This window comes from Mytilus galloprovincialis, chromosome 9 (assembly GCF_965363235.1).
Source record: "Mytilus galloprovincialis chromosome 9, xbMytGall1.hap1.1, whole genome shotgun sequence".
In the NCBI taxonomy this organism is placed as follows: Eukaryota; Metazoa; Mollusca; class Bivalvia; order Mytilida; family Mytilidae; genus Mytilus; species Mytilus galloprovincialis.
In genome coordinates this window covers 92309765-92333756 of record NC_134846.1, presented here as the reverse complement: position 1 = coordinate 92333756, position 23992 = coordinate 92309765, and the positions used below count along the sequence as shown (strand labels likewise).

Genomic DNA, 23992 nt, shown 5'->3' with positions numbered 1-23992 from the left:
ATACACGCTTCTGATATCGAAAATTATCACAAGGAAACGTAAACAAACGATGCTAAAATGGTGGTATAAGCCCATTTTTTATACATAGAAGACATACAAGTAAATTATCATTAAAATTCATCCAAATCTATCTATTAAATACATTATTGTAAATAGTTTGAGCTTGTCACTAATTCTGTTTGCTCCGTTCTTTTACGCCAATCTAAAAGAGCGTTAATTTATGGGAACGGCAAATATTTGCCTCCACCTAGAGCGCTTCGATCCAAAAGAATTGCCGTTTTTGTCCTATTAGAATCGAAATAGTTCATGGGGGCTTGAATATATCTAGATATCTAGCTATCGCTCAGGGTAAAATATTTGTCATAAAGGGACAACCCGTGGTAAAATCACGATATATTCAAGCCCCCATGAATTATTTCTTAAATATGCAATTCATTTAAACTTTGGTAGATAGTTGTCATATTGGAAATCATACCACATCTCCTTTAATACTTTTATATTATATGGTACTACACAATATGACTCCATAGGCGCTATTCCTAATGTTTGTTTCAACAACTTATTCTATGTTACTGTGCTGCAATTACATGCATTTAAAGTTTTATCAAAGCATGATGTCATAATTAATTACATAACAAACATTTGATTTTGAGCAAGGAAAGAGATGATGCACAAGTATTTGGAAATCTAATGTTTAACTTTTGATTTACTTAAATATGAAAATATTTCTATGATTGAGCGCCAAACCTTCCCCTGAACATGCCTGAAGAAACAATGTTTTCTCTCTGGTAAACTTAAAAGAATCAAGGTATTTTATTTCTCTTAGACCTCTTATGTTTTCAAGCAATTTTCCAATGGCAGTAGCATGCGTAATATTGCTTCATCAGAATAAAACTCCTGTAACTTATGCAGATAGGACTTAACCAAACAAGTACACAGCTACTTTTGCATAGGAACTATTTCTGTACTAAAATAATTAATACATTAATATTAAATATTGTATTATTTCTGTACCAAAAAATTTAGTACAAATCAAGTACTGTAAAGTACAAGTACCTAAATATTACAATAGTTTTAAAGTAAAGAAATAGTACTAAATATTAAAAGTAAATTTCTAGTACTACATTTTTTTAGTACAGAAATAGTACCTATGGAAAAGTAGCTGTGTACTGTAAACTTACATTTGGCTTCCTACAAATATAACACATTTTTGCTCCACATCGACATGTCATTTTATTGCAGCCATCTGATTTAGTGAACTTTGCTTTACATTTATGACATGTTCTTATCTTAGCTTCAGTCATCTTCTCTTCACTACAAAACACAGAAATTTTTTACAAATCAAGAAAAGCCTTATGCTTATAAACATTTATGAAACCTTTGGTCAAAAAAAGATAACAGAAAAATCTAAATATAAAAGGACTTTTTACTTAGTCAATATTGAAGATAAGGAGTTAATACCATTAGTTTACATACATAATTTAGTCCTATTACAGAGTGAGCATGAAAATAAATTTAACAAACATGGTTATTATTGGTATAAGTACATTGTTATGTTTTGAAAAACTTACATTCAAATAATTTTTGCAGAACTGTGGAAAAAGTACAAATATTAACAAAAAAAGAAAGAAAAAAACGTATTAGAATGAAATTTTTAAATGAGTTATGCAAACAGAACACCATCGTGTATATACAAACTTTCATAAGATTTGACAAAGGTCAACAACTTGTGCATTTATGAACATTATTAACCAGTTAGTATAATTATAAGCTTAACTGTCCTATCATTATAATAGGTGTCAATACATTATTTCACCCAAAATAGTCACCCCGGTCCATTATGACTTTTACCCGGTCCATTATGACTCATATCCGGTCCATTATTGATTTGTTGCCAGTCCTTTATGAGCACGTGCAATAATGTTGAAAAAACAAAAAAAAAATGGCTGACATCAGTGTCCGCTTCGATTTCAATTTTATGTTTTGAAAAGATCTGTGCAACTTTTCTGTGGAATTACCTACAAGTCCAGGACTGCGTAACTTCTTTTAGCAACATTTTGCGTGCTATATTTAGAACCGGAACTCTATAGACGCAGACGACAGAGCAGTATGGCAGGCCTTGTTCCTGCAAAAATATCGGACAGATACGCCAAGAATGGCGAAGACATGCTTGATGTTTTGTCTCATGACATAATGAGGTACGAAATGCTTGCAGAGAAGGAGACGTTCGACGCTCTTACCTCCGTCCTGCAAGGGGAACAATCCCATGACAATGTCGAGCTACATGAAATCGAAGTAAACCGCTTGAACAATGACAACAACAACAATAACGAAGGTGATCCGACGGAAACACACGAGCAGCGTGACACAGGAAGCAGTAGATTTAGATCAGTTTCCAATGAGGACACAGACGAATTTCTCAGGAAAAATGTAAATAAAAACACGGACTACAAAACAAGATCAGATGTTAAAACTTTCTACACCTGGGCACAGCAAGTAGGAGAGTTTAGAGAGCTGCAGATGATTCCGTTTAAGGAACTAGATGCTATTTTAGCCCGGTTTTACTTAGGTTAGTTTAAAAGTTTTTTACTTCAACTTAAAGACTCCTAAAAATATGTTATTATGGTAATGATTTTTGATAAAATAGATTTGTACATGCTTTAGCCAGCTTCGTGACGGCTTACGGATAGGAACATGTATACTGAATTTTTTAGTCTGTCCAATATCATTCAGGACATCTTGTTTATATTTTGTAATATCAGTCTGTCCGTCCTATACTAACTTTTGAATTTCAGCTGAAGTTACGCTTGTATGTAGGCTGAATCCTTGCAAACAGCTAGTCAGATCTTCATTGAATTTTGTACACTCATTCAAAATAAGAAAATTAAAATGAAAATTCAATACAAGTTAACAATTTCATAGCACAATTTACCGTGTGAGACATCTGTGTTTTCTTGTTGATATCAATTGATTTTTGTATGATACATGTATATTTTTTGTATTTCATGTAAATTTTGTACATACAGAGTGAGGATACAGGCTGAATGGGGTTAATGTTCACTTTTTTTATGTTTCTATTTAAAGGTGTAAGGAACAAAGAGGGACAGGAGTATGAACCAGACACGCTTACAGGATTCCAGAATAGTATTGAGAGACACCTGAAAAACAATAAAGTTGTAGTGGATTTGAAAAGAAATGATGATTTCAGCCATTCAAGAAAGGTGCTCGAGGCCAAAAGAAAGCAATTGAAACAAGAGGGAAAAGGGAATAAAAGAAATAGAGCTGAACCTATAGACACACAGGAAATCCAAAATCTTTATGACAAACAGCTGCTTGGTTCAGGTACCATTAATTTATTTTTACAAATGTACATTTTTGTACATCACAATAGATACTGAATATTGGATTTCAATATTTAAAAAAACATGGTGCTATATCAATTTTGATGAAAGTTTTGGGATATAACAGATTTAGTGTCATACAGGAGACATTGTACTGCATTTGTACAAATAGCATGAATATAGTTTTTGATTTTCCTACAAACATGACAAATGAATGTCAAGATAAATTAGGTTAAAAAATTAAATGGAATGAAGCTAATTAAAAAAATTGTTTTGTTTTTATATCCTGTCACACAAAGTGGCAAGGTATAATGTGATTTCATTTGAGTGTCCGTCTGTCCATCCGTCTGTCCCCCGACGGTTTCCTGATGATAACTTGAGAACAGATTGACCGATTCCAATGAAACTTTGTACTGTTGTTAAGCATGATTAAAAAAACAGGCTAAGCTAAGTTTGATTTTCAGAAAAATCTGTTTACTGGTTTCGGAGTAAGACCATTTAATCTCTGGATAGTGCCCTATTTTTAAATTTATCATTGTTTATTTTCAGCTAATCCCACGTCACTACTAAACACAGTCTGGCTCAACAATGGTGTTTTCTTCGGATTCAGAGGTCGTCAGGAGCATGCATCCCTCCTTCTTGGAGACCTTACTATGAAGCAAGACTCCAATGGGAAAGAATATGTGGAATTTAATGGTTAGTTCATAGCACATGTTGTGCACATATGGTACACAAAATTTTCATTTACATTGCAGTTTATCAGAGGTAATTTTAATAACTTGTTGGGGCATACAATTTTATTCATGTCTGTTTCTCCTTACGCCTGATACAAATTTTCATCTGACATAAGCTTTTACCCACATGTTTACGCTTATTTCGTGCAACTGTCTGTTTGTTTGTGTGTCGTTAACACACAAACCATTAAAGTTTTGTTCAACAACAATAATAAACTGCTATCTATTTAGCATAAAGTGTCATTCCAGTGTCCTAATGATGTTTGATATTGAAAGCATGTGTTTGTTTTTATAATTTTTCAGAGAGAACAACTAAGACGAGAACTGGCGCCAAGTCGTCTGACTATAGAGCAGTAGCACCTAAAATGTTCGAACAAAAAGAAAACCCAAACTGTCCGATAAAAATGTTAAAATTGTACATCAGCAAAAGACCAGCAGATCTTCAAAATGACCCATCATCCAAGTTTTATTTAAGACCTTTGGACAAACCTAAGGAAGATGTATGGTATTCACATCAATGTATTGGGAAGAACAAATTGGGGACTATGATGAAAACTATGGCCGAGGCCGCACAGTTATATGGCCGTAAAGTCAATCATTCAACCCGTAAAACTTTTGCAACCAGTTTGTTACATTCAGAGCGCCCACCTACTGAAGTTGCCCAGCTAGGCGGATGGAAAGGAATCTCGACACTCACACACTATAATTTTCCGTCTATGAAACAACAAGACCAGGCATCAAATATCATATCAAATGTTGTCATTCCTCCATGTTCCAGCAATCAGAATGAAACGGCACCTGAGAATTCAGATAAGGATACCAGTGACTGTCCTGAATATGATATTCACATTGTTTCCTCTCAAGAAAAAACTCTTGATATTCATTATGACAAGGAAAATGATTCAGAGCTATCTATGTTTGAAAAACAATCTCAGGCTTCTAGCATTGTTAACAATAGTAAAAGTAACATGATTGCCAATAGAAAAGACTGCAGTAATCCATTCAGTATTCTAACTGGCGCTGTTATTAATGGTGGAGTCATAAATCTAAACATATTTTCTGGGAAGAGGAAACGGGATGACTTTTCCAGCTCTCAAGAGTCTTAATAATTATCAGACAAGTTCCTAATTCAATCTGTATTTGTTGTCCTTGTTGAAAAATTTTGTTATCAGTAAATAATTAAGAAAATATACAATTCCATTTTTATTGCCTCAGAACTGGTTAATAAAAGTATTAAGAAATGGGTAATTTAATAATGGACTGGTTATATATCCTCGGTCCGTAATAACGGCCCGCGGATTACTGTAATGGCCCTCGGCGTTGCCTCGGGCCATTACAGCAATCCTTGGGCCGTTATTACAGACCTTGGATATATAACCAGTCCATTATAAAATTACCCATTTATTAATACTATAAGAATGTGTCCATAGTACACGGATGCCCCACTCGCACTATAATTTTTTATGTTCAGAGGACGGTGAAATTGGGGTCAAACTTTTAATTTGGAATTAAAAATAGAAAGATCATATCATAGGGAACATGTGTACTAAGTTTCAAGTTGATGTGACTTCAACTTCATCAATCAAAGAGCTGAAAGCTCTGAAGAAAAATGACGCCACTGTCTCTAATATTGGGATAGTTTTTATGCAAGTCTTGATTTTCACATACCGTAATTAGTTTAACAATGCAACATGTCTCGTAAGCATATAATTGATATTCATATATGTGTGTGTGTGTGTGAAGTGAAGGTGACAACTGGCTGTTTTTTAAGACAAATGAATAGGTCAAGACTACCTAATTGTACAAATAAATACCGTAGAAAGGCTTGTATATTTCTCACTGGTACATAGTCTGAATCCGGGTCCGTTCGCGCCCACTCATGTTCGCCCCTTTCACTTTCACACCCTACATGTTCGCACCCAATCTTAATTGGTTTTGTGTTTAATAACTCTGTAAGCAAGTGTTTTCTTATAAATATAATTGTTGTCATTGTCTCAAAATAAAGTGAGACAGCATTTTTTTTGTGTTGAATAAATCTTAATCATGTTTTAGATAGCGTATTGTTAAAAATTATAATAATCCTTTCTAAATAAAGTGGTATTTTGTCAACGTTTTATTGGGCGTATGACATTTGCGCCGATTTTGAAAATTTTCAATCTTTCATTTGCGCCGATTTCATTTTTTCATTTGCGCCGATTTTATATTTGCTCCTAATTAGATTTACAGGTAAGTTAATACTTGTACATATACTGTACTATACCATTGATAAAATCTGGTTATAATTGTTGTTAATTTATGTTTAAATACTTTTGATTCATTTTGTTCTGGAACTTTGTTGTAACATGATGGACATATTACACACTGAAACGAGCCGAGGAGTCAATTCTTTAGTTATCGAGGGCCATACATATCGGAAGGTTAGTGTCCTGAAACATAACAACATACCTTACAAATGTACCATAAATCGTGTAAAGCCATAGTCACCACGGATTCTAGTGTCAAAACACTGATCGAGCATAAACATGTGGCAGAGGTCCTAAAGACAGAGGTTAAAGAACTATACGGGTACTGTTAAGGAAAATGTCTGGAGGTGTATCTTCTAGACCTTCTTCCATCTCCCCATAGTGAGGAGGGGACAACAGTTTTCCCGTTTGAATGGTTTTACACTAGTAAATTTGGGGCCCTTTATAGCTTGTTGTTCGGTGTGAGCCAAGGCTCCGTGTTGAAGGCCGTACATTGACCTATAATGGTTTACTTTTATAAATTGTTATTTGGATGGAGAGTTGTCTCATTGGCACTCACATCACATCTTCCTATATCTATGTTATGATTGATAATTCATTACATTTATGCAAATGGCTAATGGAAGAGGTCTAAATGATAAAATAAAAATTACATGACTTGGATGGAGAGTTCTCTCATTTGCACTCATACCACATCTTGTTATATCTATTCACCTGTAATTTACCTGTAAAAAAATCGGCGCAAATGAAAGAAAAAATCGGCGCAAATGAAATGCAGATCGGCGCAAATGCAAAACGCCGGTTTTATTTTGTGTTGAATAACTCTTAATCATGTTTTGTTAGTGTATTGCTATAACTTTGTTTCATTGACTTCTTTCAAAATGAAGTGAGATTCTGACTATGTTTTTTTCTGTGTGTTGAATAGATTTTATCATGTTTTAGTTATAATAGTGGATTGCTATATTTTGGTTCCTATATTTTATTGTTTCGTTGTTTCAGATCAAAGGGACCAAGCTGTTAAAAACAATTATCTTTTGTGTTTTTCCTTAAAAATCTTCAATGTTTTACTCATACCAAGCTATAAATACATTCAGTATTTACACCAAAGCAATTTAAAACAACAATCATGATTTTCCAATTATTCAACTTGAATTTGAATTAAATTGGGCGCGAATGAGTAGAGTGCAAACGGACCTTGGGTGCGACGTGCGAGGTGCGAACGTGTAGGGTGCGAAAGTGTATTGGGCGCGAACAGACCTGATACCACATAGTCTGAACCCCCTGGCCTTCTCCCACAAAATATTAAGTAAATAATCTTTTTGTTACTGTTATCAAAGGTCTAATGAAACTCAGGTAATTTCAAACATTTGTCAAAGAATTCTAGTCAAACCGGCACCTGGTTAAATTGGCACCTGGACAAATCAGCACCTGGTTAAATCGACACCTGATTTAGTCAATTCGTCACCCATGTTAAATATAAATTTTAACAGTATTTTAAGCAAAAAGAGTAAAAAATAAGTAAGGGGTTGCCAGAATTTTTTTCAGTATTTAAGCAAAAAGAGTTAAATACTAACTTTCACATTTTTGGGTGTTCATGTACATTTTGTATATATTTATTTTTCTCAACTTAATGACTTTTTTGGTGTATTTTTAATGATATATATATGAGTAGTCAAAATAATTATTACGTCTGGCAAGGCTTTTTTAATTTTATTCTGGGACACCTTTCTATGACCGCAAGGCTATGTTACTTTTTTTCTGGGACGCCTTCCTACGAACTTCATAGGAAGACATCACAGAAAAATAATAAAATAGCCTTGCCAGACGTCATAATTATTTGGACTAATACATGAGATATCGGATATGTTTATGCATTATTTAAACCAGTTGAGCATTTTACAGGATTGTTTGTTTAATGCTTTTTAAAATTTACTGAAAAAAAACACCTTAAATTTGCTTATTATTTGGCATGAAAGTTTGATTTATTGAAAGGGACTCATAGTTTTCCATTTTATTTTAATAATTGTCTAATTGTTAAAACAACAGCTTGGGTAAGGGCTTCGTTGTTTACCTTTATACACAACAACATATTCACTATGTACTTGGTAACAGTTATTAATTAATTGAATAGAAAATATTATAACAAATATTATTGGATGCCGAATTGACGTCAAATAGGTGCCGATTTGACTAGATGCCAATTTAACCAGGTGCCGACTTGACTTGTACGTTTCAATTCCTCTGCGATCGTTTGCGGTATTTTCTTGAGAAAAACCTATTTTCCATCATCAAAGAGAAGTAGAAACTGCTTGAAAATGATTCTGGAACGCTTCATGATTGTTAAAATAAGTTAAATTCACTCAAAAACAATTTTAAAACTTGCGATGTTTAAACAGGAAGTTTCAAAAGCACGTGTAAAAGAAGAAATTAACCGGTGAAAGTGGAAATCCGTACATAACAGATATCACTATAGTACGACTTTGAAAGCAAAACAGTTCCATCCTTTTGTAAAACAGTCTTTAATATACCTATCACATTAATGTTTGAAGGGTCTTAAGCTTATTCAAACCATAAAAGTCGGTATGAAACACCAAAACGGAATGAACAATAACCGATTACGTTTTGTAGTTTACAAATTCTAAACTGGTTCCCGTCAAACTACAACACTTTGTTCGAGTGTAGTGGAATACAAGCAGAAACCAGTTAGTTTGTAAACTGGTTCCTGGCTGATTACTACACAATGACCTCTCATGCATAATGATAACACAAGCAAATTCAAGTTTGTATAGAAAATAGTAAATACGAAACCAAGCGCGGTAGGCAGAGAAATGTAATGAAGTTCAGGTCGCCAGTTATGGAACAATGACTGCGTCATTTTCCAAAAACTACCTTGACCAAAAACTTTAACCTGAACTTCACACTATCATTTTCTATGTTCAGTGGACCGGGAAATTAGGGTCAAAACTGCAATTTGGCAATAAAATTAGAAGAATTATATCATGAGGAACATGTGTACTAAGTTTCAAGTTGATTGGACTCCAACTTCATTAAAAACTACCTTGACCAAAAACTTTAACCTGAAGCGGGACGAACGGACGAACGAACACCGGACGGACGAAGGAACGGAGGCACAGACTAGAAAACATAATGCCCCTCTACTATCGTAGGTGCGGCATAAAAATAACTTTTAACTAACAATTGCAGCCTGAGTTTAACTTCATCTTTCTTCTCTATTTCCTCACATCTTTTACCAAAATGTTCTGTCCAATCTTCTTTACAATAACGACAGGTTTCCTGTAACAGATAGAAACAAAACTAATATCTAGACAAAATATTTATAGAGTAGAGAAACTCCAACACATTTGCAAAATAATACCCCCATGCATAGAAAAATCCCTCCAAAATATATTTGAGAATGATTGTTTTATGTATATTAAGATTTATAATTTGAGAAGACAACATTAACAACAAACAATTACAGTTGTCAGTTTGTAAGTATAATTAATGGAAGAGTCTAAATGCAGACAACATATATGAGATCCAACCATAAGAATGCAAGATATGAGTGATCATGCCCTTATGAAAAGAGAAACATTGCTGCAACCTTGCGGTAAGGTTGCAGCAACCTTGCGGCAATCTTTTTAGTTCGCCAGAAGACCTGAAAGTTGTTCACCAGTGTTCGCCGCTAGCAGCGACCTTTTGGCAAACATATGTAAAAGTTTGCCGCAAGGTTGCCGCAAACTCTTAACTTTCTTAAATTTGAAAGAACTTTGTTTCGCCGCAAACTGTATAGCATACTGAGCATGCTCCCTGCACTAAAATCAGACTTCCTGCTTCTTTGAATTTGAAATAGGAGGGAGTTTTCAATGTTGGTGTTTTCATGTTAAAAGTAAATGGATGTTTTATATGATAGATGTCTGAGTTATATATGATTCAATTAGTTTCTGGAACAGGCCATGCATCATTGATCATCTCTTTGTAAGTTAATTTAGACAGTTTTTGCATGTTAATTTGCTTTTATTGGTACAAAAATTATGTCAAAGAACCCCCATTTTGAAATAACGATTGTGTTACACTCTTATTGCCCTTAGAGAAATATCATTACAGTTGTAATCTTAAACTTTGTGGATAATGATGTTTTGCAGGAAAGGTCTTCAAAACAATTTGCAATTCTATATTGTTTAATCACATTTGTCAGATTTATATTTTAGATATGATATTTTATGCTTAATGTTGTAATGCCTTAATCATGATAATCCCAGTTTCTTTATAATTGGCCTTATAAAGACAGATCTGTTCTTGATTTTTTCATACATATGAATCTGTTAAGAAATTAATCAGCTCATTCTGAATTATGCACTGAGTAAATTAATAAATATACATGTACCTACATTGTTTTTATTGTGGTCACAACTTTTATTTCTCTCTTTCACATTTCTTTAAAACTGTAATTTGATCAGAAGGTGAGCAGGTAAATATCAGTTATTGGTCATAATAATTAATTTTGATCCACATGCATGACATGTGCATCATTTTGAATAAGACGTACAGTTTTGAAAAAAAATTAAATATAAAGGTAGTCATAGGGCATCATTATCACTTGATTTGCCAGAAGATCACCTCAAACTATATAAGGCTATGAAAGTTTGCCGGAAGTTCACCGCAAACATTACCAGAAGTTCGCCACAAACTATATAAGGCTATCAGAGTTCGCCAGAGGTTCACAACAAATATTCGCCAGAAGTTCACCACAAACTATATAAGGCTATCAAACGTTGCGGCAAGTCTGCCGCAACCTTCATTTGCATGGTAAAAAGTTGCGGTGAAGTTGCCGCAAACTATTTGCAGCAACCTTACCGCAGTGTTTGCGGCAGATCTGCCGCAACAGTTCGCCAGAAGGCTGATTTTTCAGTAAGGGCATTTAGAATACGACAGTTGTAAAAACATTTGCTACATTTACTGTGTTTCTGTTCTATAAAATTAATAAATTGAAAAAATATAAAAGACTGGTAAAGAATAAACTCATCATGGTACCAGGACTAAATTTTGTATATACGCCAGACGCACATTTCGCCTACAAAAGACTCATCAGTGACGCTCGAATCCAAAAAGTTAAAATGGAAAGCACACTTTATAAGGTTTTTCATCCAAATTAAACAAAACGTAAGCACGTTAGATTTACCTTCCATTACTTATATGATATCGTTTTAAATTATTAATTATCAGCACAACAATGTTACATCTGAAAATTTGGGGAAAGCAAATTTTTTGTCCTTCTCTGAACTAAAAACTCAATCAATAACATTAAACTGAATTAAACATGACTGTTACATATCCTACATTAAACTGAATTAAACATGACTGTTTCATTTCCTACATTAAACTGAATTAAACATGACTGTTACATTTCCTACATTAAACTGAATTAAACATGACTGTTTCATTTCCTACATTAAACTGAATTAAACATGACTGTTTCATTTCCTACATTAAACTGAATTAAACATGACTGTTACACTTCCTACATGATACTGAATTAAACATGACTGTTACATTTCCTACATTAAACTGAATTAAACATGACTGTTACATTTCCTACATGAAACTGAATTAAACATGACTTACATTTCCTACATGAAACTGAATTAAACATGACTGTTACATTTCCTACATGAAACTGAATTAAACATGACTGTTTCATTTCCTACATGAAACTGAATTAAACATGACTGTTTCATTTCCTACATGAAACTGAATTAAACATGACTGTTTCATTTCCTACATGAAACTGAATTAAACATGACTGTTACATTTCCTACATGAAACTGAATTAAACATGACTGTTACATTTCCTACATGAAACTGAATTAAACATGACTGTTACATTTCCTACATTAAACTGAATTAAACATGACTGTTACATTTCCTACATTAAACTGAATTAAACATGACTGTTACATTTCCTACATTAATCAAAGTGCTGGATAGCACCTCTGGAAAGTTTGCAACTGTAGCTGTGTATTATTCCAAAAAGGTTATAGACGTGTATTATTTCAAAAATGTATTTCATCACAGCTTGGATGTTTTAAACTAATCCATTGTCTTGTCAGTAATTATCAAAAATCACTTTTTTCATGTTTGTCATAAAAAGTTTTGATATTTTCTATTGCAACCTAAAACTGTAGATCTAAAATATTGAAATATACAGAAAGCTCTGATAATTTCTTTTTAAGTACCCATGCCATGTCAACATCAAGGGCCTGTGAATTAGTATTTTTCTATTGGTTTAGATCCTTCATATTTGTTTTTAGTAAATTAACACGTAAGTTTTTTTGTTTGAATAGCTCCACATGTTTCCTATCAAATGGACAAATATGGCTGTATTTTCACCTAAAAAAACTACTCTGTGTACAGACTTACCTGTGCTGTTTGGAAAGTTTTAATGCCTAGCACATCCACTAGATATATAAAAGTTAAATGCATTTTGTGTTTAAGAAAGATAAAATCTTTCTTGGTTTTTGATGGGCATTTTTTTTTCCTTTCTGCAGAAGGCGTAAAAATAAACAAACACCTGAATTACTTTGATTCTGTCCACTCACTGACTCAGATGAACTGTTTAACTCACCTATAGTTGTGAAGATACCTCTTGTCCATGTCAATCAAGAACAATCAAAACAATACAAACCGTTTTTTTACCTGATGGAGCATCTCATAGTTGTACCACAACTTAGTTAATTTTCACACCTTTTGCATGAAGGAAAAAAAATGCCCAACAAAATCCAGAGATTTTATCTTTCTGAAACACAAAATACATTTAACTTTATTATATCTAGTGGATGCCAGGCATTAAAACTTTTCCAACTTCAGGTAAGTCAGTACTCAGAGTAATTTTTGGCATGTAAATACAGCCATATTTGTCCGTTTGTTATGATGAACCTTAAGGTGGCTCACCCCAATAGTGACCCCCGGTAGAATTTTTTTATTTTCACATATTCTGTAGATTTTTTTATGCTGAATCCAAAAATGCAAAGAAAAAAGGGGGTCACCAGGCTCGTTTTCTCCTCAAATTGAAGCGAAATGTGCGATTTTGACCCTATTTCCAAACATGCCCACCCTTCCAACAATAACCGTTACATCAAATTCAAAGACTTTTAAAACCAAGTCAGTATGATTTTTATGTGAAAAAACATTAGAATTTGAAATGTAAACCTTTCCCTTGGTTGTTTTTTACTTAAAAATCCTTTTATTTTCAGATTAATGTCTAAATTTTGCATTTTCTAATTTTAGTTTAAGGCAAAAAATATTGGTTTAATCGATTTTTCGTAAAATTTCCCCGGTAGATTTTTTTTAAAAACAGATATGTCAAAGCTATGAACTTTTCGAACATTTTAAGGTAAAATAAAATGGGGGTCACCAGGCTTTTAAAAAAGTTACGAGCTTTTGTTTAACCCCTCTACCCCATAAGGTCTGATTTCATTGCACTCCATTAATTACTTAATTGTGAATTCTTTATTGATGGCTTTAATAAAATAATGTTTGCAATATATCAATAAACGATTGCTGAATATAAATGTGGTTATCGTATTACTGTTTGTTATCAAAAAGTGAAATTTTGATTATTTTGGTGAAATACGGTAATTTTGTCTGGCGCGAGTTGCTTCCCTCTAATTTGGCGCCATTATCGGACCAGAGGAATTTCAAGGTCGCCATTGCCGAGCAGCATACTATATTGATGAATACGACCATATGTACATGCATAACAGACATTGTGGCGAATATACAACGATGAAGGTAGAGTTATTACATAAGAAAACATAGATTTCGATATATTAGGCAGCCAAATGTTATCAGTATAACGAAAAATACAAACTTGGGGGATGTCTCAAAATACTCGCTACTGTTGAAAATCACTGCGGCTGAAACCTTGCACGGGCTCAATTTCTGTTCCATGTTTAATATTATAGATCGTCATAGCTGGTATCTTATTTATGTGTTTATTTTACCTTTTACAGACAAGTTGTAAACATGTCTGGCCAGTTTTGCAAAATATCCGTGTGCAAACGGCCGAAGAGGAAGGGATGACATCTACTGTCATTTTTACGCTACCGTTAGCAATGGTTAGTGTCAATGAATTAGTCTTTTTTAATCATCATTTTTAATAACTTATTTCGTAGCCAAGTTAGGTTCATATTAGTCCGAGATTAGCCCCAGCTTGTCTGGCAAAACAGCCGTTGGACGTCAGACTCCGAGAAATCTCGGACTATAGTCGCCGTCAGCTGAAATTCGTAGCGGTTATCGGTAAAAATAATCTAAACTATCAATCGCGTTCACTCGAGATATAGTTTTTCACATTCCATTCAAAAATCGCATTTAGAAAAACCACTACTGACCTACCTTTTAAGTGATCGCACTGTAATAATCCTGACCTTCACTTTTTCCAGAATATTTTCCATTGTAATTCCGCCATCTTCGTTTCTATGAGGATCATTTGTTTACATATGACATTCGTCACTGTACGCAGTTTCCTGAAATGTTCCTTTCATTGATGTGATAAGGTTTCCCGCGCTTTATGCAAATTTTATGAAATTGAACTCCATGGAAACACTTCCGGTAAAAACAATGGCTGATTCCACCATTCAAAATCGTCTATGAAAATGTGAAGGTCAGGATTATGACAGTGCGATCACTTAAAAGGTAGGTCAGTAGTGGTTTTTCTAAATGCGATTTTTGAATGGAATGTAAAAAACTATATCTCGAGTAAACGCGATTGATAGTTTAGATTATTTTTACCGATAACCGCTACGAATTTCAGCTGACGGCGACTATAGGGTCATATGTATGTGGGGTACCCCATAACTTCCATCGGGACAGTTTCTACTCCTTGACCCCAACTATATTTCCCTTCCCATTTTACTCTAACCCCCCCCCCCCTCCTTTTTACTTCAATTCTTCCATCTCCTTGCCCCAAGACAAAATATATTTCAAAGATACCCCCTTTTCCCTGATCCCTCATTCCCCTGTCTCCTTACCCCTGTCCACCCCTCTATTAAGGTCTGGGGTTTGATTGACTTCTTTATTTTCTTGAGAATATGATATAATTGGCCTAATTTGTAAATGATAAACCCTACAGTAGGAGGCAAACGAAGGATTCATCTTTATCAATCACAATTTGTTTACCATTAACCCCCCCCCTAATTCTGTTAGGTATACAAAAATGTCTTAAGGTCTAGTAATAGAAGTATCAGGGTTAAACATGTACAGAATGCGGCCATAAGTATTTGTCACTTGAGATTTTTAGCTGTTCATATATATTGTATATAATATAAAAAAGAAGATGTGGTACGATTGCCAATGAGACAACTATCCACAAAAGACCAAAATGACACAGACATTAAAACAACTATAGGTGTATACATTTTTTCAAAAAAAAAATATTTTGGATTGATTTTAAGCATCCTGGTACCAATAGAAGCAGTATTATCACAGGTTTATTTTTTGGTTATATTTTTTTTGTGTCTCATTTTCATTATTTTCTGTTCAGAAATTCGATATACATGTATATTCAACCATGGAAGTATTATATTGACAGGAACTACAACGATTTATTAGCACTTATTTATAACCCGGGGAGCTCTGTAGAAAAGATATGGAAACTGACTAATTAGTATGTTATAGTCAATATAATACTTCCATGATTCAACCAAATTAAATTATAAAAAAATATTTTATGTTTTCTCAAGGGAAAACAAAAATAAATGAAAACGAACCTATTATCAAATAAACACATATTAATTTAGACCATTTTAGTTCTTTTAAGGTTACCCTTGCATTGTCAGTCCTATCAAACTTGCATGTACCTCCCAAATTTGGTTTCTGTTCTCCAACTTCAGTTTGCCTCTACCAACGTTATGAAACTAATACACAATTAATGCATATATATATGCTTACTACATTGTACCAACAAACACACATGAAGTTTGAATTTTTGGTGGGGTCGCTTTTACTTTTCTAGAGTTATGCCCCTTTACAAATTAAAAAAATGCTGAAATTTTGTTCCTTTCTTTAACACAAGTTTGCTTCATCCAAATGTTCTGAAACTTATATGCAATGCTTACTACAACAACACTCAGATCAAGTACAAATTTGGGTGGTGTCACCCTTTTCATCCTTTATATGCAAGCGGCTGCTCATCTGTGTCCCATGGACACATTACCATTATGAACTAGTCTACATCTATATGCTTTTGAATGTCAATAATTGTTGATTTTCTGACAGAATTACTCTATTTAATTTCAGGCTGCAAGTACATTTGTACATGTACATTGCAAATGGAAGGAGTGAGCTTGGAATGTTCAACTTTACTTGGAAACTATTGGCAAAGTACTGACAGAATTTCATGAGAAGCCAGTATCATATTCTAGTCTTGCAACCGGAAACTATGCGTAAAGTGCTGAAACTTAAGAACAACATTCTACATGTATATATGCAATATATGTTGCCACAATCCACTTAAGGAGCTAAGATCAACTATAAATTGGAACTACATGTATATGCTTTAGTGCTGTCAAAATCCTTTAAAAAAATCAAATCAAAAGGACCTACTTCACCTATATATATAGCTACCTGTCCCAATGATGAATACAGAAGATCATATATATGAGTCTACTCTTATAAATAAAACAGTGAAGGAGAATAAAAATAAAGAAAATATAGAGCTGATCAGCTAATGATTGTACATGTACATGATGTATAAATGGCAACAATTCTTACATGTATACTAGTACATTGAAATTAATAGATGTTTTATAAATTTGATCTCATAGATATTAGAGGAATAAAATCAATCGCGTTTCAAAAATTTGATTTAGTTGAGCCTTTTTTTTAACACCAGTTTTCAGGACATATTATGGTATACCATTGACTGTCCGTCGTCAGCATGTCGGACATATACTCAAAAATAATAAATACTAATAGGTACATGTAGTAGTCAATATTGTGTAATCAATAGGTCATTTTCATGTATATTTGGTGTATGAAATGATTATTAAATGTCTTATCACAAATTAAAATATCAAATGAGAGGATGTGATATGATTGTAAATGAGACACAACAGACCAAATAACATAGAAATAACTATACCTGTAGGTCACCATATGGACTTCAATAATGAGTAAAACATATTCTGCATAGTTGGTTTTAAAGGTCTCGAAATGACAAATGAACAATTTAAAACATTTAAAATGAGAAAACTAATGTGTGATTTATGTACAAAATAATAAATGAATAACAAATATGTCTGTCTTGCAGGGTTTATCTGAACTTAACCTCATTTTCATGGACTTGTCTGTTTCTTGAATTCTAAATATGTTTCAAAATATTTGGTTGATGGGATGATTGTTACAGAGTCCGACATAGGGTGGGGGCTCATTGGTGGATTATATTGTAAATAACTGAAGCCAGCCCCGCTTTGGCAGTCAGTCCCCACATTGCCACTAGAGAAATAAAATAACTAAGAGAAAAAAATTAAATCACGATAATTTCCTGTCGATATGCACATCTACATAGTATGTCCTTATTATCTACAAAGTTTCATGAAATTCTGTTGTGTGGTTTCAGAGGAGTTTCGATGACAAGCTGTTTGCAGTTGTATACTGCAGCAAATAAGTTCAAAGGGGCATAACTCCTAGAAAAATAATTCGTAATTTCCTGTCGATATGCACATCTACATGGTATGTCCTTATTATCTAAAAAGGTTTTATGAAATTCTGTTTTGCGGTTTGAGAGGAGATGCAGTGACAAACTGTTGCAGTAGTATATTAAAGCAAATAGGTTCAAAGGGGCCTTACTCCTAGAAAAAAAATATGTATATCTAAATAGTATGTCCTTATCTAAAAAGGTTTCATAAAATTCTATTGTGCGGTTTGAGAGGAGATGCGATGACAAACTTGCAGTAGTATATTGAAGCAAATAAGTTCAAAGGGGCATAACTCCTAGAAAAAGTTTGAATCATAATTTCCTGTCGATATGCACATCTGCATAGTATGTCCTTATTATCTAAAAAGGTTTCCTGAAATTTTGTTGGGCGGTTTGAGAGGAGTTGTGATGACAAGAAACAGGACTGATAGACTGGCTGATGGACGGACGGACGGGTCAAAAATGTTATACCCTGCGCCACTTCCTTGTGTAGGGTATAAAAATAGGAAGATGGGGTGTCATTGTTAATGAGGAAACTCTTCACCAGAGACCAATTTACATAGAAGATAACAATTATGTCCCCGTACGGACTTAATCAATTACTATAATTATAAACTGATATACCACATAGTCAAACAAATCGAAGTCCCAGAAATTACGTTTTTTTTTATATGACTGCACATAATGAAAATTAAAGTTGTGCATACTGAATGATCACTGGCAAGTATTTCAAGCATAATACGGATGAGAACATGCAGATAAGTATCAATTATGAAAGTTATGCAAAGTAAGACGGGAGCTAGATATATGGACTGCCATAAAAAAAAACGAATGGACAATTACGCTTGGTGCATGTGTAGGCAAAATTCCCCCTTTTTACCCTACGAGGTTTCGTATGTATACATCCAGCTGTTTGAACACCCTGTATAATCAAGGGGTCATCTGTCAGATTAGTCATATTTCTATGTTAACCATACGATATGAAAATAAGCAGATGTGGTATGATTGCCAAGGAAACAACTATCCACCAAAGTTCATATTTAAAATTCAATATTATAAATTAAAAAAAACATTATCTCCTTTTATCATCACGCATAGATCGATGATTAGTTATGCATTTCTTTGCCACGGTAAGATCAAATCAGTGTACACAAACAAAATTGTCATTCACATTTTTTGCCGCATTGACATCACTCAACTATATTTGTGATCATTTGTTTTAATCAAGAACTTTCCTTATTAGCTTACCTTTTAAAAAAGCATTTCAAAAATTAAGATTAAAGTTAAAGTTTGCCAACATCACCGGCTAATATAGCGTTCTTCAGGGAGTAGCTTTTAAATTACAATCCAAACTTTTCCTGAACCTAGTAGTAGTATAGATTTTTTTTATATATAAAGTCTTTAGTAGTGTTTGAGACTGCCCGGCACGATGCGGGTGTATGTCCTAGCAAAATCCCGACATGGTGAAACCAAAAATTTTGCGGTTCTCCGCAAAGCGTGCAGTATTTAGGAATTATATCATAGACCGATATATAAGGTCGGAATACTAGGCCAGTCCCGGTTACTTTTGACAGTGATGCATCCAGGGGGAGGGTTCCGGGTTCCCCCCTTTTTTGGACGATCAATGCCTTTGAATGGGGAAATATAGTTGGAACACCCCCTTTTTGTCCTGGGTTGGGAACCCCCTTTTAAAATGGCTGGATCCGCCCGATTGATCGTTGCTGGATCCATTAGTCTATTTTAATAACATTCAGTGCTCTGATTCAATTATTTTAGTTTTAATGCTGATATTTCTTTTTTTTTTAATATGGACTCGGTTGACATATTGATAGATACAACAGAAAATTGCAAATCAACAAAATAACAATTCACAAAATAAGTAATAGAAAAGTATCATAAAAATAGAAAACATTGGTCCCGATGTCTTAGATTATAGGACTAAGTCTAGTGTTCCGGAAATCATGGAATTGTGATACGAGAAAAATTATCAGATGATTTTCGTGCAGGTAAACATATCTTTAAATGAAAATGTTAAGTATTAAGTCTGTTAGAAAATTGACATGTTCAAATTTGTTTTGGTATAACTATAATTATCAAAATTTTGCAGTGGAAAAATATATCGCATACTCGGGAATAAACTCCTAAAAATACTTGGAAATAAAGATATTTCAAGTTTTAAATATATTTATGACAGAAACAAACTGTTATAAAACGCCAAACGGATTATATCATGATAACAAACCCGCCCCGATGTTTTAAACCATACTATACGGGCAGAGACATATATACACATAATTATATGTCTCTGATACGGGTCACAAGTTTACCTGTTTTTGAAAGCTGTACGATGACATGAAGTTGTTTACATCGCTGTCATTTGTTTACAGTTAATCATTGTGTCATTGGCAAAACATTTTCAAAAATAAATATCCACGACATCATTTAATTCAACTGGTATTTAAGTGAATTCAAAATATGGTACGAACGGACCCAAGAGGCGACCGTGTAAGATGAGAATGCGTTTTGGGAGCGAAGCGGCACCAAATACCAGTGGCGGATCCAGAGGGGGGGTTCCGGGGGTCCGCACCCCCCCTTTATTTTGGCCGATCAATGCATTTGAATCGGGACATATGTTTGCACCCCCCCTGCACCCCCCCCCCCTTTGCCCTGGGCTAGCACCCCCCCTTTCGAAAATTCCTGCATCCGCCACTGAATACCGTCGACGTCATACATGTGACTTTGTCAGTATTTATATATTCTTTTTTTTAATGTTATGCTTAAATCATGTATATTTTTCTCCTTTTAAACTTTTATGCGAAAAATGAAGAAAGCACTGTGAATTTCTGACCGTTCGTATTTCCTGTTTTGAAGAACGTTTAGCGTCACTTGTTTACATCGTCAAGGGTGCTTTCATACACGCCCGCGTTCCAAGGTCGTCAGAGCTATTTTTGAGAAGACCCCTTAAAGCGACCGTTTCCAAGGCACTCGTCGTAAGAAACATGCGTTAAAATATGCGCATTGGTAAAGGGCCGAGCCACCTTAAATTGTTTATTATGGCTGGCATATCAGATAGATGTCTGTGTATTGCAGAAGACTGTACCTTGACCTCTAGATATATTTGTTGCTGGGTTGCTGTCTAATTGAAATCATACCCTACATATTTTTTTTGTTTCAAAATTAACATAGGTTAGACAATAATTTTAAATGGTTTTAAAAAAGAATGAAAACAGATTAAGCATGAACATTTGTAACAAAATTCTTCATCTAAAATTTATTAGCAAACATTTAAATCTTAAAATCTATGATTAAACAATGACCAACGGTTTTAAAATTTTATTTTAGAGGTACAATAATTATCATTATGTTATATTCACAATTGTGTCTTTTAAATGTTACTAGTATAATAGAACCGGTTTTATCTATTTATAGATGTCATTTAAATATTTACTGATTACATGGATCATGTATAAAGATCATGTATAAACATGTCCTATTTACTTCCTTGTTACCGACATTTTAGTAAACGAACACATAGAGACCTTCATACATATGATATGACAAATTCCTTAATTAAGAGGTATATATCATTGTTAATAAGGCTATATTATTTTATTTTGACAAAGTTAAAGGTCATTTATTAACAAAGGCTTGTATTTCTTGTCATGTATTTTATTACTTTTTAGTTTTTTTTTTTAAATTGAATAAAAACAATATGTTTGGTAAATCTCAAGGAGACCACAAACCAGAAACACAATTTTCAAATAATATCTAGAGGGGAACACAACAGGCATATGTTTTCACTTCTAGATTATCATAAAAGAGTTTCCTTCTTCTGCATGCTTCCCTTTGTTCTGTAACATTTTGGCCGGAATGGCTAGTGACTACTGTATAGTAACTACTAAGACCACTCGGCCACCAAGGCTTCCTCCCCATTTATGTTAGACTTATCTGCATGATCTATTACATTTTATATTTGCAGTAGAATAATAAGATTAAATCACATGTATCTGTTCTTGATGTATCCTGTTTTATTAGCATTAATGATTAGATTTAGAATTTGTTTTTATTCTTAATGTTAAAATGTATGAAAGTATTTTATAACCACTAGTTCATAATGATATCTGTTGGTAATTTGCCAGTTTAAAAGGATCATTTTCTTGTGAATAAGATTAAGTACACTTGTCATCTGGAAATTTTGGTTGTGTCTTTTCAAAGTTAAGATTAAAAAAATAACGCTCATCCCATCCATTCCTGGACTTTTGTTTCAAATTATTTGAGCAATAGTCATGGTCATGAGAGTTAATTCCTCTTATATATGTTATATGGTTCCCTCGCTACTGACCCTACACAGATCAAAAGAGGGATAGTAAAATCCATAGGGGTGAGGCCGTAGGCTAAATCCCCTATGGATTTTATTCAACCTCAAGGGACCGTTGGGGATCAGTAGTAAACTGTATAGCAAATTTATGGCAGGCAGTAATTTTTTTGCTGCATTTTGTATAAAAATAAGCAATGAAATGCAACAACAGCAATAGATGATGTAACCATTAACAGTACACAGGTAAAATAGCTACGGACGTTTCACGGCCGTGGTAATAAACATCCGTAATACGGATGAAACGGTTACGTCCGTAAAACGTCTGTAAAAATTCATCCGTAAAACGTACGTGTAAAAACTGACGTAAAACGGATTGTCTGTTTCACGGACGTATCTTAAACATACGTATTACGGACGTTTCTACAACATCCGTATTACGGCTGTATCATATTCAAAGATGTAAAAGTACCATGCATGATATACGCACGACTGCTTATACATGTATAAAGTAAAATTCTTAACTTGCTTTCAACATTCTGCATGCCAGACATACATATGTATAGTGAATCTCTGCTTCAAGGCCATAACTTTAAATATTTGCATAATATGAATACATACATGACATACATTTACTAATATAATTTTTAATCATTAAAATAATTAACTTTTGTTCATTATGAACATCCATTCGCAACTACCCTATATTTTAAGCCTAGAAATAGCGTACCGATTATCAATAAGCACTGTTAATGTCAGAATTTCTCTCCCATCAGCCCAAAGAGTCAATGAAAAATATGTAAAATGTAAAATTAAAAAAAATCCCTACCTATCCTATTTTTTCAAAGATGTAATAGCTGAATAGCATGAACACAGATATTATTTTATTTGACCTTATTGAAAAAAAAAGAATTTGAAAAAAATCTTTCTATATTTTTTTCTAAAGGTTGTAATTACAATTAAGTTGAATTATAAATACAAAGAGTGCTTGCCAGTGGCAGATCCAGGGGGTCTGCGGGTTGGAACCCCCCCCTTTTTTTTTTGGCCGATCAATGCATTTGAATTGGGACATATAGTTGGACCCGCTGCCCCCCCCCCCCCCTCTTTTTAAAATGGCTGGATCCGCCCCTGCTTGGTGTCTTTCAAACAACCAACTAATCATGCTAATGATTGATGGTTAAATAATTGCCATGAATACAGTTAAGGTTTATGTACCCTTCTGTAGCCATTTTTGTACGAATTTTTCAAACCTCAGTTGTATCAAAACTAAAGATATAATAAATAATAGAGATAGGCCATTTAGTACATGTTCCAAGGGGAAACTTGATGCAAAGCATTATTTTTTACTGTTTCATTGCATTTGATAGAAAAAGAGGACTTTGTGGCAAATAAATCAAGATTTTTATAGAAAATCCACAGCCTTTAATAATGCTTTGCATCAAGTTTCCCCTTGGAATATGTACAAAATGGCCTATCTCTATTATTCATTATATCTGTAGTTTTGATACAATTGAAGTTTGAAAAGTTCGTACAAAAATGGCTACAGAAGGGTACATAAACCTTAAAACAATATAAAACATCTAACATGTACTGAATTAAAATTACCTCATACCAGGTTTCACCAATGGCAATTGACCTGACTGTTGTCTAATATACTTGATTGT

General features: G+C 33.7%; 4 protein-coding genes and 1 long non-coding RNA gene across 10 annotated transcripts in view; 4 read left to right on the top strand and 1 right to left on the bottom strand.

The window, feature by feature from the left end:
* LOC143046369 (hexosaminidase D-like) overlaps positions 1-23992 on the top strand; it is a 201368-nt gene that overhangs the window by 104770 nt on the left and 72606 nt on the right. The gene's annotated exons all lie outside the window — the stretch shown is intronic.
* LOC143046362 (E3 ubiquitin-protein ligase RNF216-like) overlaps positions 1-23992 on the bottom strand; it is a 145110-nt gene that overhangs the window by 66846 nt on the left and 54272 nt on the right. The window contains exons 8-9 of the mRNA XM_076219489.1: positions 9515-9612; positions 1182-1314 (exon numbers count right to left, since the gene is read on the bottom strand). Coding sequence (XP_076075604.1) covers positions 1182-1314; positions 9515-9612 — 231 coding nt within the window. The remainder of the gene's footprint in view (positions 1-1181; positions 1315-9514; positions 9613-23992) is intronic.
* Positions 1925-5445, top strand: LOC143046358 (uncharacterized protein KIAA1958-like). The gene is made up of 4 exons (XM_076219487.1): positions 1925-2569; positions 3085-3342; positions 3891-4037; positions 4379-5445. The coding sequence occupies exons 1-4, from the start codon at positions 2110-2112 to the stop codon at positions 5179-5181; spliced, it is 1668 nt and encodes a 555-aa protein (XP_076075602.1). The 5' UTR covers positions 1925-2109; the 3' UTR covers positions 5182-5445.
* Positions 13254-17114, top strand: LOC143046357 (uncharacterized). The gene is made up of 3 exons (XR_012969142.1): positions 13254-14109; positions 14331-14435; positions 16615-17114. It is a non-coding gene; the product is annotated as an uncharacterized LOC143046357 (long non-coding RNA).
* Positions 21479-23992, top strand: part of LOC143046355 (uncharacterized) — a 37206-nt gene continuing 34692 nt past the window's right edge. The window contains exon 1 of one of the 2 annotated variants that reach the window (XM_076219486.1): positions 21479-21590. The gene's annotated coding sequence lies outside the window, so the exon portion shown is untranslated. The remainder of the gene's footprint in view (positions 21591-23992) is intronic. The other variant, XR_012969135.1, reaches the window with a different exon arrangement.

Bases quoted from the DNA above. Each gene is read 5' to 3' on its own strand.
- LOC143046358 (XM_076219487.1), top strand. From the start codon at position 2,110: ATGGCAGGCCTTGTTCCTGCAAAAATATCGGACAGATACGCCAAGAAT. The intron at 2,570-3,084 runs GTTAGTTTAAAA...TTCTATTTAAAG, and splicing joins TTTAGCCCGGTTTTACTTAG to GTGTAAGGAACAAAGAGGGA. The intron at 3,343-3,890 runs GTACCATTAATT...GTTTATTTTCAG, and splicing joins CAAACAGCTGCTTGGTTCAG to CTAATCCCACGTCACTACTA.